At 35.6% G+C, this 18,754-nt stretch overlaps 1 protein-coding gene and 1 pseudogene across 1 annotated transcript; both read right to left on the bottom strand.

Annotated features, from left to right (window-relative positions):
* Window positions 1-1,105: 1,105 nt before the first annotated feature.
* LOC120169032 lies at window positions 1,106-7,274 on the bottom strand (annotated as a pseudogene).
* Window positions 7,275-16,008: 8,734 nt separating this feature from the next.
* On the bottom strand, window positions 16,009-18,661 carry LOC120169118. The gene is made up of 6 exons (XM_039177338.1): window positions 18,280-18,661; window positions 17,281-17,407; window positions 16,679-16,818; window positions 16,491-16,553; window positions 16,306-16,374; window positions 16,009-16,122 (listed from the first exon to the last, which is right to left on the bottom strand). The coding sequence occupies exons 1-6, from the start codon at window positions 18,481-18,483 to the stop codon at window positions 16,051-16,053; spliced, it is 675 nt and encodes a 224-aa protein (XP_039033269.1). The 5' UTR covers window positions 18,484-18,661; the 3' UTR covers window positions 16,009-16,050.
* Between the last annotated feature and the right edge of the window lie 93 nt (window positions 18,662-18,754).

The following is an 18,754-nucleotide window of genomic DNA, read 5'->3' as shown; positions in this document are numbered from 1 at the left end:
GTTTAGGGTTTAGCGGGCTATTAGATTATCAGGCTTAGATCGGCTTTTAGTTTAGGCGGGCTAGGGTAAAAAATGCGATTGAAATAGGCGGTAATCGAAGAATTTACAGAGAACGATTGAGGTTGAGCGGTAAAAAATTCACAGAGAGCAATCATCTTCCATGCCTGTGCCTCTGTCGCCTCACGCTCATGACTCTTGACTCACGACTCAAGTTTTGATCATCATCTTCCTCTCATCTCACTCGAATCACGCTGCTGCTGCACTTCATCAACTACTGCTGACCATTGAGAAATGATAAAGGAAAATCTCCTTCTCATAATCCTATCTCTAGTAGACCATCTCGTAGATGCTTAATTGATGAAGATGAGATGGAAGAAGATATTGGAGTGTCTAGTGATGAAGGAGATGGTGTTGTCCGAGTTGATGACGATGACGATTTAGAGGATTTTTAGTTATAAGAAATTGAGGGTTTAGAAAAATACTTTTGTTCATCTCACTTTAGACTATTTTTGGTGTAGACCATCTTTTGAAATTAATATGCTCGTATAACCGTATGGTTAACGATATATAAGTATTTAAGTGTTTATAACTTATAAGTAAATTGAGAATTATATTTTGGTGTTTAAGTACTTATAAATTTTGAATATATGCATTGACACTTTGATATTTAAGTATTTATAAGTTAATTTATAAATATTCTGTATTTTTTTTGTAAATTTCGGCCTTTCTAACGTTTCGTGGGTATAAAGCGAGCGCTTTCGCTTAGTGCTTCCGCGTCTAGGACCCTAGGCGCTTTAAGCTTTTTAAAACCAACATCGCTTGTTGGATGTGCAAATTTGCTAAATGAACTGACTTTTACTTGGTAGCAGTTACCAGTGGGGTAAGGACTATCTTGTAATAGTAGCAGCTTTTCAGACCCATCTTTCACATGTTGGAAGTATTATATTACACTAAACTTGCCTACTGTTGCAACCAAATGGTGTCTTGTTGGTCCCAAAAATGTCAAAAATATGAAAATTTTGTCCATGCTACATGGTTGAACTATAAGAAGATGAGCATGAATAAGTATTACCATTAACCGTTAAAGAAGCGAATCATAAATAAATACAGAAAAAACATGGGACTTTGCCTTTACTTTCAAGGCCTTCGGCCAAACATGGAACACAGAGCTTCTTTGTTTTTGGGTTTTTTTTTTTTTTTACATTTTTTCAATTTCTCTACATGAAGCTTTTAATTGGGAAGCCTAATCATGCCCCAATTTTCTAATTGAATTTGGGGTCAAACTCTATACCTAGGGCACTGCATTAAGTGCCACCTTTCCTACTCTGAACCCTAGAAAAGAAGGGGAAACGGGCAGCCGCGGATGATGCTAATAGTGCCTATATTTTACAGACAATCCTTTCAAAGCTGTATTTCTTGAAAAGAAACTATATCGAAAGCGATTATACCAGGAAAGCTTTGTCTCGCCAAAGCCCGTGCACTGGCCGTCACCTTCCTCTTCGCTACTAAAGAGAGTTTGGTCCGAGCAGTCAAGTGATGCTCTGCATGCTAGATTATATGACTGACATGCCGAATGGCATACCCGCAGTCTGTTATCCCAGTCGTTATCACATTTTTGGATCGAAATCTGGTAAGGAAAGGAATAAGTGACAACCCAAACCAAAATGGAGATAACTAATGAAAAACAAATTCTTGGAAATAGAATTGCCAGGGTGAGCTACTTTACCCAGCAAGCCAGTCGCTTGGCAGCTGCATCGCAATAGCCACTCCCGAATACATTATTAAACAACTTTCGCGCACCACTTGGGAATAGACGGTGGTAATTGGGCATGACAACAACTTCTTCTAACTGCTGTAATATACTTGCCCGCTAGGTGCACAGTGTTGCCCAGACAATTCCCTCTGCAACACATCCTTGCATACTGAAAGACTCGAGAGAAGTGTAGAGCTATTCTGGCATGTGTAGCCCGCATAGTCAGAGCAGCGGAACTCACAAATTCCATTGTCACAGACACCACCGTGGAGGCTGCATTGTTCATTGCAAACAGCTGGCATATAATTCCAAGTAAAATGGTAAGAATTAGGAAACACACACAGGAAATATGGTATCACTTGACTGCATTTTATCCTTTACATACACAGCGTGAAATGGCTTCAATAATGAAATGAAAACCTAGAGAGGTACCAATCAATGTCTTAGTATATTTAAACAGCACTCAGTGCTTCATTTTGTTTCTCTTGAAGAAAGAAGGAATAATAAAAATATCATAACTCGCCCGTGCATGCTTAACAATGCTGGAAAAGGCAATACTAATATAGAAACCTCTCAACTTTTAATCCACAAGATACAAAAAACTACTAAAAAGGATAGAAAATGAGTATCTATAGTTAAACAACGCATTACCAGTGGAGCAGTCAATGCCAGCATGACCATTATCACATTCACAGACCCCATTTGCAAGGCACTTTCCATGCCCATTGCAATTGCTGGGGCAAGATCCTGAAAATTATATAACAGAGGCCAGAAAAATAACATTACTTTATTTAACAGGATTAGCTTGGAAGAGAATACACATACCATGCTTTATCTTAACTAAATAATGAAACTGAGGTGTGGAACTCACTTTTACTACAATCGTGACCATGAAATCCCAGAAAGCAATGACACTTTCCATTGACACAGTGACCGTTAAAATTGCAAGAATTTGCACATTGGCCAGACACAGAAACAGAGGCAGTGCTACAGAGTTCGTGGTAAGCAGGACAAATCAGTTCACCTGCAGATAAAACATCACAAGAAATTAGTGCAAATAGATAGATTATATTGACTGGAAAGTCAGTCGATTGAAATTACCATTAAAACCAGGGAACTGAACTGGTCCACCAGATTTAGGACACACTTTCCAGATACCATCTACAGCAACCTAAAAGAACAATTATTAACAAAATTAAGTACAAGGTGTAGGAGGGAAAGAACTTAACATTCAATGATTCTTTGCCAGCTTTATCTTTTACTGTTATAAACAAAAGGTATTAGTTCAGTTAGCCAGTCCATGCAGGAAATAGATCATAGCAAACCTTTGCTTTGTAAAATAAAAATCTTTGCTTAGCAAGCACCTATCTGTACCTCTAATGAGTTATTTACACATCTGTGCTGGTAACAACCATTTCCTTGGGTAACAGAACCGCGCACAAAACCCATACGCACTAACGATGAAGCCATGCACCTATGTAATCGTTAAAAGATAATTCATCAGCAATTGCCTCGAGAGTCCTAACCATATTTAAGTTAAAAAGAAAATTTTAAACAGAGCCCCAGTAAAGTTCTTTTTGGTCAAAGCTCACCTCGAGTTACTCCCTCTCACTTCACCTAACATCCTGTCTGGGGCCCTTGCACTATTAATGTCCGTACATGATCCATCAGAGTATGCCACAAAGTATGCGCAATAATCAGCCAGCGAGGACTGACCACCTGTAAAAGTCAATAACAAAGGTCATGGACTCAAAACGGCAAGTTGCATGCAGAACACAAGTATTACAATAGGAACATGTATAACCAAAACTGAAAACAGATTGGCTATAACTGTAACTTAACATTTTCAAATGTTAATTCACTGGTTTTCAATCCCCATGGATAAGGAATTCAAGTTGCAAACAATAACATACCCTTGTTAGCCTGAGGAAAATACTGAGCCCATTGTGGGAGGTCCCCACTATAACTTACGATAGGACAGTAACCCTCTGCTTCCCTGTTATATGTACAGCCAGAAAAATTGGTTGTATTGCAATGATATGCCCCCTTCCAGAGATTGCAAGGAGAAGTGACAAAATCTGTTCCTTGGTTGCGACCCCAATCAAGACGATCTGCCATGCTATAGTTAGCTTGATACCATCCACTATCTTCCAACAATGCCAAAGTCATTTTTGAAACTACTGATCTTGTATCCACAGATCCCGTCATTATCTCATTCATCAAAAGCCGTTTCTCCCAGTGAGATCCTGCAGCCAAGTCATCACTCAAAACATTAAGGACCATATGGCTAAACAGCTGCATCATCTGTTAAGAACCATATTGAGTATTCTATTTTGAGATAACTTCCATGAGTAATCCACAACCAATGGCTCAAAATTGAAAGGGGAGAGGTAATAACAACTATGCCAAACTTGAATACCTGATGTGCCACGTCCTCCCCCATCTTCTAGCTCTAAGCCTGTAAAATTTTCTGAGAACGCCTGTTGATTAAACAATCATCAATAACTTGTTCAATTTTATCTTTCACTTTTTTCAGTAATCTAAAGCAAACAAAAAAGGAATTAACAATACCCCATAATGATGTTGTGAATGCATGATAACACGTGGAAGCACCACACGAGTTACCATCCTCCCAAGCTTTTCATCCATGGTCTGTACAGTCACCTGCAAATGCACAAAGTGATAACCATGGGATAGTGAGGTTCTAACACTTTCCATGAAGCACATATATGACAAATAAGCAACATAAGATTTTCATATTGAAAGCAACAAGACATAAGATTCAGTGTCAAAAGCATTTGTTTGTGTTCAAATCACAAAATATTAGAAGTTCAAGTGAAGTCTGATTTCAAAAGCAACGAACAAGTGATGCAGATTTGAGCTTTTACTTTAGAATCCAAAACTTGTCATGAAAATTGATTTGATGTCCATATTCACAATCAAGCCATGCAATTACCTGACTGCGCCTCCTTTTTCTCTCATCCCTAAAATGTGCAAAAGCATGTGGGTCAAAGCCAAGAACATGCATAACCTGGATTAAAACAACAATGGTGTTTAGGAAAATTATCCTTCCATACTCTCCCAAATTTGTACAATTAACATCATCAAACCTCATGGATAAGAGTAGCTGAAAGTAAAGTCTTTGCTTCCGCTGTTAAATGTCGAGGAGCAACATTCACATGACCTACAAAACGGAAGTACATTGTTTCTTTTATTTTAGATTTCTACTGCACACAGAAGCAACATATTTGACACTTTAGAGATGAGAAAACAAGCAATTACCAGCAATTGCACGGCCCCATTGATCACGTTCACATGCTACCGCCCATGCCAAAGTGTTGCCAGTGGTAGGTCTTGTAGTCACAAGAAGAACCAAGTCTGCATCGGCAACACCATCTGCATGAAAAGATAGATAAAGATCATGGTTATAAAAGGATGAATCTAACAGGAAAATACCCTTAGAGGCCAACATGAAGACGAAAATGGAATCTAAGCAAAGTTATGAAACAACAATGGCATACCTTCAACATATTCACGTGGTAGCTGGACGCCTCCATCTTGTCCACATGCAGAATATCCACTCAATCTCAAATTTCCTCTTACAGGCTCTACAGCCAATGCTCTCTTGAACCAATCAGCTGTCTGCCCTAGAGCCTTCATTAAATTTCATAGAAAAGTTAACGTTCACTTAATCCTAACTCAACAAAAGATTCATTTGTAGAATGTATAGGTTCAAACCTTGCGGAGGCGGCGACGTTTGTCCTCCCCAGATATATCATCCAAAGTGCAATTATACCAACAGTCACCATAGATTGGAGGCTCACCATGAGGATTGCAGGAGGAGGGTGTGCCAGGCGGAGAACTCAGAGGAGGCTCCCCAAGCTGGTAAAATAAAATCCGGAAACAACAGAAAAACAAAAAAAGAAAATAGCAAATAGCAAATACCCTCAATTAGACTCACAATCATGACCAGAACTACAATGTTAAAGAGATAACCATGGACACAAGAGCACCCACCTTCACAATGTCACCAACTTTTCGACAATCTCTATCCTGTGAGTGGCCAACAGCATCATAATTCAAAAATATTCTTATAGGTTGTTTAGCATCCTTTGGATGCCCAAGCAACTCGGGAATCCCAAGCAATGACCTTCCATTGTGATGTACATGATTTGAGATACCAGAATGCTCATAAACTTGGGGGGTAACCGAATAAACCTTGAGTCCCGGCCGCCTCCTCTGTTCAACTATCTGGTCATGAATACATGAATGTGAAGCAATGTTTTCCGTACTGCCTCTTTCTTGGCCTTCCCACTGCAAATCATCGTGGTCTCGGAACTTGGCTGTAGCAGCTTCAAACCATAACAATAACAATAAAACCTGCAGTACACATAAGAAAAAAGCTCCAGCTTTAAAGGGAATTGCACAAACCCTAAACCCCGGAATTATAAATTAAAACAAAAAAGGCAAAGTAAAACTCTATGCATCAATAAATCTGAAAAAAAAACAATGGCTAATACCAGCACCAAGATTATTTTTTGCAAATCGTGAACCCAAATTCAGCCATCTGATGTGGCGTTCACCCACCACCACACAATAAATAAATAAACTTCAAATAATTCGAAAGTAATAAAATTGGGGAACGATTAATACTGTAGATATAAGAATCCCAGATAACTTTCAAAATCTCAAGAGCTAATTCAAGTTCACAGTTTTATCCAACAAGCAAATCCTTAGTGAACAGCTTCCAAAAAGGGAAGAACCCCCAAAAAACCGTTGCAAAAAGTAAAATTAATAAATATAGGTAAAACTATGAAGTACCCAAATGAATCACATCTTTAAGCAGACAAGAAAGAAAGAAAAAAGTTTACTAAACAGCAACTTTCGAAATATCTGATCCTTTTCGAACTAATTTTCTCAGCGAACCCAGGAGTTCTGCAACCTGGTTTATTTCTGCAATTAAACCCACAGCCATCCCAACCATTTTATGCAATTCAAACGGTCTGAGAATTGTTTTCTCTTTTAAGAAAAAAAAATACAGTGAAACGGAAGCTTTACCTCCAATAAAACAGCAGCAAATCGAAGCTTAAAATCAAATCTGGTTAAGCTCCTTGAACCAAAACGTATTATAAGCTCCATGAAATATCCAAAAGTAAAGCATCCACTCTTATAATTCCATCAAATCCGTATTGATTCGTCAATCGGTTTTAGAACCCAGAAAAATAGCTCTTCTCTCCACATTCTCCTCCAAAAAAGATACTTCCAAGAAAAACCCAAAAGTTGCAGAGCTTGGCCCAAGCGAAAATCTGTGTATAAATTTAAAAATAATGGGATCTAAATATCTTCCACTTTGTCCTTCTGAACAGGAAATCAGGTGTTCTCAAAACAGTGCTGCTAAAAAGGACGAGATTTCTAACGATTTCTCCTCTCACTTTTTTCCCTTCTCTGGGTTTTCATATAGAGAAGAAATAGTGACAGTGAATAGATGAAAGAGATAATGAGGGTAAAGGAGATTATAGAAGAAATAATGAACATAAAATCGAAAGGTTGGTTGGGTGAGTACAACTATATATATATATATATATATATATATATATATATATATATATATATATATAAGACTAAACTAAATATAAAAAGTTGATATTAAGCGACTAAACTAAATATAAAAAGTTGATAATATTTATCTAAAAAAATTTATTATTATTATTATTATTATTAATATTATTATTAGTATAATATTTAATATATTTTAATTTATAAATAAAATTTTTTTAAATTAATATCTAAACCATCTTTTTAATTTTAATGTATTATGGTTGTTTACCATTGAAATATAATAATTAATTTTAATTTTTTATTAAGCTAAGGTGATTATAAAGTAATATTTGTTATGAGTACATTTAATCATTTGACAATAAAAGATTGACCATGTTGCAGTCGTTGGTTAAACTCGTAACTTTTAGAATAACAATGATTCCTTTAACCACCGAAATATTTGATTCGTGCAAATTTAGCTATTTTAGGTTCTATTCAACATTTAATTTTCCAAAGTGTCCACCCTAAATATTTAATTTACATGGAAAACATGTTATGCTACGTGTCTACACAGTAATATCACCCCCAAATATAAATGCAAAATTTTGAATGGATAAGTTATTAAAAATTTGTTTCCTTGGAACATAAGTAAATAGCTTTTATTAAGGTCCAAAAACTTTAACGGGATCATTAAACGAGGAAACGAAGCTTGTAATATTTCAAATTAAAAATGAAAATAATATTTTTATTATTATTTCGGGTCGGATCGAGTTTCTAAGTTATATGTCGGGTCGAGGTCGGGTTGAGTGAAATTTTATTTTAGTCGGGTCAGGTCGGGTCTCATATGGGAATCCTTTGTTCTCGGGTCGGGTCGGGTGGACCAAAAATCTGACCCGACCTGACTGATTCCCATCCCTAATATAAATCAATTTAAATTGAATATTAATATTTCAGGGATATCATGTTATGTAATTTTGTCAATGACAATTGTGTCATTTATTTATACGACACTTTGTTCCCACAATTCATGTCCTCAAACTAATAATTGTTTTTTATTTTATTTTACAAAAACCAAAATAAGATATATAATTAAACTCGAGATTAGACAATATTCTATATTCCATTAAAACCAAATTCTAAATATAAATAATTTCCTTTTATTATTTGACTTTTTTAGATGAAAAAAAAGTATTTGGGGTGCCCTGGTAATTTGGGCTAATTAGGGTTGTAATCCATGGAGGATTTGGGATAACTTGGAGGAGTGACTAGGTTTTGGAACATAACCTAATGGTTTGGAAGGGATGGATGGGTTAATTAGACACCAAGCAAACTAATGCATACATTTTAGGTTTTGTTTGGTTTTCAACGTTGAAAGAGTAAAAAGCAAACTTTTTTTAATTTCCTTGGTTCTTATGTCACATAATTGGAAATTAATTTTTTATTAATTCGAGATAAGTACAAAGTAGTGTATGTTAAAAATAACTCTAAATCATTTGAATTGATTCTCACACTTCTAGTATTTATGATGCTCGAATCCGAGACATTTAGAATAATAATAATTTCTTTATCACCGATATCGCTAGATTAGTGCTAATCGAAAACAATTTTATTAAGAGTTTGGGACATTACGTGAACAGCAATGTTGGTTTCAGAAACGATTCCTATTTTTGTGTAAAAGGGTAAGCAAAAGGCCAAGATCTCTGCCTAAAGAAATCCCTTGTGTTTAATTATGTAATTTGAATGACGCGTGACTCACATGAAAAAATGATAATATATTATTATTATTATTAAAGATTTATATTTTATAATATTTTAGAATAATTATAAGGTGATATATTTTTAAAAAATAGTTATTAACAACGTGTGCATTTTGCAATGTAACTGTTTGTACTCAAAATATTTAGAAAGAATAACATTCTCATTTATCACTAAGGTCGTTTGTCCTATAAGATACAATTCCTTAGATAATATGGTGAGAGGAAAAAAAAAGGCTCATATAAAGTGTAGGAGAAATTATTTTCTCAACTAAGATGAAATGAACCGTGCATGAGGAAAGATTATGTGATCACCTGACGTCTTTAGAAAGACACGATATTTTCTAGGTTGGTACTCTGCTAAGATTGATGTTTAGACTACATGCAGACTGAAAAAGATGTGTCTTCTAAGCGTCTTCCCAAAGATGTTAGGTGATCCAGCCGTCTTTCTTAATATAATGTTGATTCTATCGTAATCAAAAAAATATTTCTTTTCAACACCCTGTGCATACACTTTCCCCTAAACCATTATCACGTCAAATTTACCCTACAATTTAATATATTATATATCAATAAAATACAATTATCTACGACATATAGTCGTATAAAATAATAGTGAATGAGAAGAAAGGTTGTTAGGGTTTGGTGTACTCCAAACCGATTGTCAAGGACTTAAACATTATTTAGATTTTAGTTTGAGTTTATTACAACATTGTTACAAGAACTATCATTGTCTTCAAATGTGTTAGCTGACCTACTTTGGATACAATACAACTTAGCTACCTTATAAAAAATATAGTCAAATCTATTTATCAGGTGACTAATCCAACTTGTCATTTTAAAAAACCCTTAATTGGACAAATGACAAATTAAAAGATTTTGTTAATTCAACGATTGAGTAACAAACTTATAGAGGAAAATGACATCGAAACCTATAAATAAAGCTCTTACCCCAAAAAAAATCATCTTCCTTAAAAAATTCACCCTATCATACACTTGTTTCTAACTATTTCCCAATCTAACATCCTTTTTCAGGAGAGAGAAGGAGGCATGTGCACGAAATGTGCCTTTGGTGGGGGGGGGAGAAGGCGCGTCTCATGAAACGTGCCTCTCACCTAAAAAGCGTCCTAGGAAACACGCCTCCCTTGAATGGCGCGTCCTACAGCACGCGCCTCCTTTAATCGGTGGTTTTAGATTTAAGGTTTTAGTTTAAGATGATTTTAGGGTTTTGATTAGTGGTTTAGGTTATTTTCTTAGTGGTTTAAGGTTTTAAAGAAGTTTAAAATTGGTTGTATATTTGGATGTTTGTGTTTTTAGTTGTATGTTAGAATGTAAGAAATAAATGTTAAACATTTAATTGGAAAAATACATAGATATAAGAAATAAAAAAGTTGAAATCACATTAATCGAAACTAAAATGAAATGGAATAACAAAGTTGAAACATAAGATGATATGATTACATGAGTGGTGGTCAACAGTTACGTGATAATAAAAGAGATAAACATTTTTACTATTATGGTCAGGGTTTATGCAATGGTCACATCTTAAGTTTTGTCTTGACATCTCTCGAATATCCATATCACAATGAATTCGAGTGGATTTTGAACGCCCTTCCTCCCTTAATAAGTCCAGATTCGGTATAATTGGAAGCCAAGTCTGAATTGCATTTGGGTCTTTGTCATTACCTATGGGGGAAAACTCATATTCATATACCTTGAATACTTCAGAAAATTGGTATACGGGATCCACATAACAATTATAGTCTTGACGAGAAAATAAGCAAGCTGTTATGATATGGGAGCATGGATGCTCCAAATCTTGGAAAAACTCACAATCATAACATCTTTCCCATAGATTAACTCTGAAAAAGTTAGATTCAATCCCATGAAGGGGTTGTGGCATTTCTGTGACCCGAAATAATTATTGGGTGTGAGAAAAGCTTATTACGGACATCTTGTTTGATGTTGAAACCTTTTGCTGCAGATCTGCTACTAATCGTGGGTGATAAACATGACCGTTTTGTATCCAAGTAAGAGCTTGGAAAAAAGTTGACGCAAACGGAAGTACGTCGTTTTAGCCAAAGCAGTCACTGGTAAATGACAGAGGCCCTTTATGGTTGAATTGATTGCCTCGGCCAAGTTGGTTGTCATATTTCCATATCGATATCCACCATCGTATGCGTTTGTCCACTTTTCTTTGTTGATTTCATTGATGTAATTATATACATATTCAATTTTTCCAAGCAATTCTTGAAGCATATCCTCAAACGTTTGATGTGAGAGTTTGTAACCTAAACAAAATAAAGTAATTAGCATAAAAAAATGAAAATGAGTGAGAAATGAAATTGGGAAAAATGTAACATACCCATGCGTATAATTAATTGTCGTTCATTGTTCTTCTTATATCTGCCATGATAGTTTGCAGCAACATGTCGAATATAAAGACAATGTTGGACGTTTAGGGGGTTCCATATTGGACCCAAAGACTCCATTGATGCTTTGATACCAGCTCCTCGATCTGAAATGATACAAACACAGTCTCGGGTGATGACATGTAGCCGTAGATTTCTTAGGAAAAAAGCCCAAGACTCTGTATCTTCTCCTTCAACAAGGGCAAAGACAATAGGAAGAATGTTGCGATTACCGTCTTGGACAACTGTCAATAATAAAACTTGATTTATTTCCTATACAAGAATGTACCATGAATTTGGACAACGGTTTTACAGTATTTGACTGCATTAATGCATTGTGGGCAAGTCCAAAAAACACGATAAATTAGTAGTGATATCGAAAACCTCAATCATTGTGGTAGGCATGGCGAGTTTCGAACTCAACTATTGTCCCATGATTAAGTCATTGAACTAGGTTAAACCAACTAGATAGTTCGTTGTAAGATGAATCTAATTCACTGTGTAATTTTATAATGTCATTCTATTTTGCCTTCCACGCTTTTTTGTAGGAGACAGTGTACCCATATTAAAATTGTATTGCAGAAATCAGCACTGCAATAGGTACGTGGGAGCTTGCTTTGACCAAGGGCATGATGGCTTCGCAAATGACGCTGGAGTCCAAGTTTCGATGGTCCTGATTGATCCCCTGTGAACAACATGTATGATGTTCATTGTATTTTGTTAGTTCCCATATGTCGGTCTTCTTTGTCTTTAAAATAAGAACCATGCAACTGCAACCGTTATCGCGTTAGACACAATAATAGACATACTTTGCAGTGGTATATCGGTCGACTCTAGAGTGAATTGAATTACGAATATTGTAATTCTTAATTGCCATCATTTCTTAATGTGAACTTCATTCCACAATATAAATCACCATCATTAATTGATGAATGCCTCTCATAGTCTCCAAGATGAGGCATATTAGGAAATTTTGACACGTACATCGCATCATAGTCAGCTTCATACATGTGTGTTGGAGGTTCATATTATATCGTATTTGTAGGAACTTCGTCTGCATCATCATCAGAATTCATTTTGGTCACCCATTGTTAAAAAGTTAATGGTGATGTTAATGTATCACCGTAAGATAATGTCATGTCATCATTAAAAAAATTAAAAAAATATCACATTAATAATTTTTTAATTTTTTTGCATTGGGTGACCAAACCAAAACATAACATTATGTATAATTTTGAAGGAAAAAAAATAATAGTTAGATGACCAAAACGGAATAAAAGTAACGGTTTGAACACTAAACATGTAGTTTATTCTAAAATAATTTAGTCACCATCTTTAGGTGTTGAAAATACATGGCTTCTTTCAACATATAAGTTCTCCCTATAAGTTTCTTTAATTTTCATTAATAAGGGTTGAAAGATGTGAATCAGATAATGCTATATCAATGTATAATATAAATGTTTAAAATAAATCCATTTGGATTTATTTTAAATATTATATTATACATTGATTTACTAATACTGTATTTAACAATTAAATTTGATTAGTCTGATGGTATGTCATAATCCATCAACTCGTGGATGGATCTAATTAAGAGCTTTATTTGAAAAGACGAAGCATGGAATTTAAGAATGTTTCTTTTGCGTCCAAGTTGTTATAAATTAAAGAAATTAATCAAAGTATGAATCTAATTTCCGTTTATAAAATGCCATGCTGAAATCCACTTTTAGTATGTTATTTGTGTTTATGGATTAAAAAGTTGTATGATGCGAATACAGTTTCCCCGGATCTGAACATTTTTCATGCACTTTTTAATCTGCCTTTTGCCCTTTTGAGCTTTGAATGTTAGGTTATCTCTCACCTTGGGAATTTTTTTAGGGACGTAAATGAACATAACGTTTAATAACATGCTCATAAATCATTCGTGTATGTTCGTTTGCTAAACTTAATAAATGAGTAGAAACAAAATTTGTTTGTTCATAGAGGTATATTTGGTTCATTTATGTTCACAAACAAGCTAGTTTATTCGGTTATTATTTTTCTTTTATTTTTTACATTTTAAATATCGGTGAAAGTATGGACTAAAATGAAGAAAAGTTAAACTTTGGAGTTCAAATTACGAAGCCTAAGGAAACTAAGGACTAGTGGCATAATTTCACCAATTTGCTTTAGCTTGCAAATAAAAGGATAAAAATATAGTGTTGGTTGTCCTACATTAAACGAACGTTAAACGAACGAATACAAATATGATACTAAAAGTTTAAATGAATATAAACCGAACATGAACATCTTCAAAAATATAAAATAAAAAATTGAGCATGGATATAGCTTCGTTCGTTCAAACTCGATTCATTTACGCCCCTAGAATTTTCATGTCGTGAACATGACTCCATAATTGGTTCATAGGCTCCTGATTTTGGACCGCAACGTTACGATTCAAGTGTCTACAAAATAATTGTATAATTAGACATCGAAAACAGAATCGCGGGAATAGATAAATCATCCCATGGTTCATTAGAAGAGAAACATTAGGTGGGATTGGGATGGAAATAATGGTGGATGGGTACCACCGGCGTTGGTGTGTCATGCACAAACCAAAACCGAAAAGAGGAAGATGAAATTATTGAAAACAAGACCGGGCCATCCCGTCTGAAATTCAATGGTTCCCTATTTCCGACCAAACCCAAAGCAGCAACCCCTACACTTTTTGTACTGCCTGCAACTGCAAGTGGTTTGAGACCACGTTTGTTTCCATTGGTCTACTCTACTAGAGCTTAAAAGAAGGGATACAGCTCAGAGTGGGGGCTCCATTGGCACATGGACAAGGGGACCCAAATTCGTGACTGATTGAGATTATTTCCCACTTTTTGGGTATAGCTTTCCCGTTTTTACAACCCCGAAGGCCATTTTCACTTGAAAGTTGCAAGTACATTGGCTTAACTAGGAAGCCATATTTGCTCATGTTCTGCCATACTTTCGAACTTCGCTTCCCCAAATCTTATTTTACCAAATAAAGTTATAGAGGTCACTTCATGTACCCTGCAAATTGCAAAGACTATCATACTCTGTTCTTTTTCGTACTATGTTCGTAAAAGTCGAATATAGTTTATACTTGATTTAGATTTTATTTTTTTTTGTGATTTTCAATGATTTTTTTAAAGAATATATGATGACTACAAATGGTAACGCAAGTGCATATGTCGAACCGCGTAATAAAAATGATAAATATGTATTGTTCCTGCAATGACTAGTATCTAAGTTATGATATTCAGTATTATTTAATCCGTTGAAGTAAAAGGATTAAATTTGAAAATATTAATATCCATGTACTTGAATGCTATATTTCAATGACTAGTATCTAAGTTATGACTAGTATCCTAACGATCCAGTGATGTTGGAGAATACTGCAGATTCTAAAGACAAGGGTCGGCTCAAAGAAGGGGCAGGAGACGAGAAAATCTTGACTGCTTTGTGGCTATCTAGAATCTATCTCAACACCAACTTGTCGGTAACCCTGATTCCATGCTATATTTAAACCATTAAGGAGGGCCCAAAGTTCAGCATGTAGGATTGAGCAATGACCAATACTGTGGGAAAAGCCTGATAATCACGTGCCCTCAGAGTCTCGAAGGATACCGCCACTCGCCGCTTCCATCGTAGGCTTCTTGACAACTCCATCCGTGTTGAGTTTGATCACACCAGGGTAAGGAGGTTAAAATATAAAAATCAAATTGTATTGCGTATAAATTGTAGTTTTATTTGAAAATTTTGGAGTTGAGAAAAGGCTCCATTTTCTAGTACTTTATGGAGTCGAGAAAAGGCCTCTCCTTGTAAAGATGCTGTTTTCCACTGTTAAAAATTAGTTGTAATTAGTTTTTAGAGTTTGCTGTAATAGTGTGTTCAAGGTCAGAAGAACAAAAGAAGTAGAGGGAATGTTAGCATAATGAGTTAGTGAACATCAATGATCATGCTCTAACATTGCTCGAGCTCCAGGGTATGTTGCATGGTGTGCATGGAGAAGATTCAAGAAGCTTGTAGTTAAGCTCATAGTTGATGGTGTATGCTGGGTTGCAAACAATCAGAACCATAATTTGTTAGGTTGTTGTTACACGGTTATATTTGTCAAAGTCTGTTAGGAAGTTTGCTTCTTGGTTCAGCAACCAAGTGCTATATGAACCATGTAATTCTTCACTGGTTTGTCAATGAAAATGCAGTAATTGTTTTGATATAATGGCACCTTTCTCACATCCACCATGAGTCCTGATCACATCGGATACCTTCTTTCCTTAAGGGATTGATACCTAAAGGCAACCGTGAATATATATATATATATATACACATTTCAAGAAATCCACTTCCACAAGTCACAGCTACATTCAACCAAGCTTTGGAAAGGAAGCTTTCTTGGAGGTGTCGTTTTGGATTATATCTGCATTAACTACTCTACCATAATGGAACTCAACCTCTATAGCTCCAACTAAGAGATACACATATGTTACAGATATCACTACCGAATACCAAGCAAATACGAACAACGTTACGATAGCAAGTATATGTTAGAGTTTGAGAGCCGGTCACAACATTCTCCCCTGTGTCATTTGCAAACAATCTTCAATCTCTTTGCAGCCTGAACAAATCCCGCGATCACCTGCAGCTCATCCATTTGCTACACCAACAGAAGGTAATTTTGCCACATTATCATAACTTTTTTTTTTCCAGAAACTGATATCTCATACGAAAAGGAGGTGAAAAACTTAATATACAACTGGCTTAATAGATAGAGAACTACTTGCCATACATAAACAAGGAAGAAGAAAAAATCAAAGGGAAGTTATCGCAGTTAAGTTACCTGTGCCATGAAATGCCTCTGGACGATATCAACTAGTTGCTCTTTTGATGGATTGGGAATGGCCTCCACCTAGAAATAGCAAAAGCAATGAGACGTTCTAACTCGTTTTTCTTCGGTTATGCTTGCACACGAGGCCGTGCTGGTAAATTATATTTCTATTTAATGTTTCAATGGGAGGAGCTTACAAGATTGAAGTGTCGCCAATATCTCCACAGAGCAGCCATCTCAAGTTTGCTGAGATCAACTTTCTACAGAGCGGATATTATGAAAATAAACCTTAATTAGGCCAAAAATAGATAGCTAACCTATACCAGCAACTGGTGATATCGAAAACTATGCAAGAAATAAATACAACGTTTTAGAAATCATATACCGTGGATCCGCGGGGTGTTGAAACAGAACTCTTGGACTGTGAGTCACAAGAAAGAGATCTGCTCAAAGTCTTGTGAGAAGACCCCCTCGATTTATGTGATCTATGCCTGGATCTGTAGGACTTTTGAGTGTCTTCAGATGCTGAAAAGTGAGATGGAGCAAGCAACATTGAGAAAAAAAAGCATGCAGGGACCAATAAAAAGATAAAGAAATGAGACAATGGAGCTTTTAGATTAGAAGTAGTGAAAGTTAAAGGTAAAGACACAATATTCCCTACATGTACAAACCTCAACTACTTTTCACTACACAATATCATCATCCAAATCACTATATCAAAAGGAAGTATTGGAATTGTTAATCCAAAAATTAAGTATCATTAGAGATCAAAAGCCATTAAACACCATAGCACACCACTTCCAGGACAAATTTTATTAGTACCCCAAAGTCAACACAAGTAAAGAAAACAACTTTTGTACTGATAAATTTAAGAGAAAAAATCATGTATGCCCAAAAAGAACATAGAAACAAGTGAATTTAGACTCAAAATGAATAACCCTCTCCAGAATTTGCAAGATTTGAAATGAGGAGGAAAAGAGAGCTCACTCATATCTGATCCATTGCACTGCATGTTCCCTAATTCGAGGTGGTCGTAGTCTTCTTTACCAGTGGGAGCTTCAATCACGCTGAGGGCATTTCTCTGTAGCTTTATTTCTATGCCATTTGTAAGAACCTGTGATTTTATTAGTTGGACAAACGCAAATAACCATCAACTACAAAGTAAATGATCCAACAAGTGGATTTGGATATTTGACAAGAAATAATAGATAGAGAAGGCAAATGAAAAGAACTATATAATTTTTGAAGAAACAATTGCAAGTTTCGAAAAGCTCGAGATAAGCAAAAACATTGAGAGATTGATACTAATTCAGAATAAATATGGGTTTCTTAAACACTCTCAAACCAAGCTCAACAAAGTCCCAAGAATACCCAATTATGCAATCCAGAAATGTAGTACCAAATATGAAGATCAACGCCTAATAAATTTAATTTAAAAATTTAATATCAAGACTTTAGAACAGATTTCGAACACCAAGTACAAGAAAAAGAAGACCCCCCACCCCACAAAAAAAATCATGAATCATCGTTAAAATACTTTAAAATGCCAGATCCAATGATAGACACTTACATGCAATCAAAATCCAAATCCAATACCTCAATTTGCAACTCGTGAGCAATATTAAGACCATTACTTTTACTAGAAAGTATCAAAATCCAAGCAAATTTAGACAGTGGAAAGCTAAATTTGCAGTTTTATTCAAAAATAAATCTTATACAACAGGACATGCAATTGGCTCAGAGAGAAAGATTCAATGCAAAGATCACAAAGAGGAAAAAAAGTACAAATAAACGAAGTAAAACTAAAACTCGATAATAGATCAAATCGAATCCACGCTGCTTTGAACAAAATCAAATTTGATTTTACTTAAAACTTGAAGAAAAAACATCCACATTATAGACTCAGGAAATAAAGAGTAAAACAATTGCCGGATAAACCCACCCAAACCCCATTTCCATCGAAATTGGAAAATTCAAAAGAATTACCAGCCAATGCCACCCGCCAAGTCCAACAGCCTTCTTGACCACGCCTTGAAGACCAACGAGAACCGATTTAGTACGGTTATTCCCAGTGACAACCACCTTAGTGTGACGAGGCAACACCGAGAGTTCCTCTTCACTACTGTCCCCGCAGCTCAGTAATTGTGTGAAACCACCTCCATTGCCGGAACCCTCCATTGCCTCCAGCATAATTTTCCACCAAACCAACTCAGTGAGTCAAATCAGGCTGGGGTAAAACTCGATGGGACTTGGGAACCGTTAAGGGTCAAAATTGCATTGGATCGGAAGATGATGCATTGGTTAATAGGTCTGAAGTGTTTTCGTAAGCAAGAGAGGGGGAGAAAGTAGGGATAAAAATTGGAATTTTGTGGGGAGGGAAAACAGTGATTTTGAAAAGGCAACAAATTTAAAGGGAAATGAAAACTCGGTGCTTTTATCTCAGTCAGAGAGACTGGTATTT

The sequence above is a fragment of the Hibiscus syriacus genome, unplaced genomic scaffold (assembly GCF_006381635.1).
Source record: "Hibiscus syriacus cultivar Baekdansim isolate YM2019G1 unplaced genomic scaffold, ASM638163v2 tig00111745_pilon, whole genome shotgun sequence".
In the NCBI taxonomy this organism is placed as follows: domain Eukaryota; kingdom Viridiplantae; phylum Streptophyta; class Magnoliopsida; order Malvales; family Malvaceae; genus Hibiscus; species Hibiscus syriacus.
Note: the sequence above shows the minus strand (reverse complement) of the source record. Positions and strands in the feature narration are given on the sequence as shown.

Bases quoted from the DNA above. Each gene is read 5' to 3' on its own strand.
- LOC120169118 (XM_039177338.1), bottom strand. From the start codon at position 18,483: ATGCTGGAGGCAATGGAGGGTTCCGGCAATGGAGGTGGTTTCACACAA. The intron at 16,554-16,678 runs GTATATGATTTC...TCCGCTCTGTAG, and splicing joins CAACACCCCGCGGATCCACG to AAAGTTGATCTCAGCAAACT. The intron at 16,123-16,305 runs GTAACTTAACTG...CTGTTGGTGTAG, and splicing joins AGAGGCATTTCATGGCACAG to CAAATGGATGAGCTGCAGGT.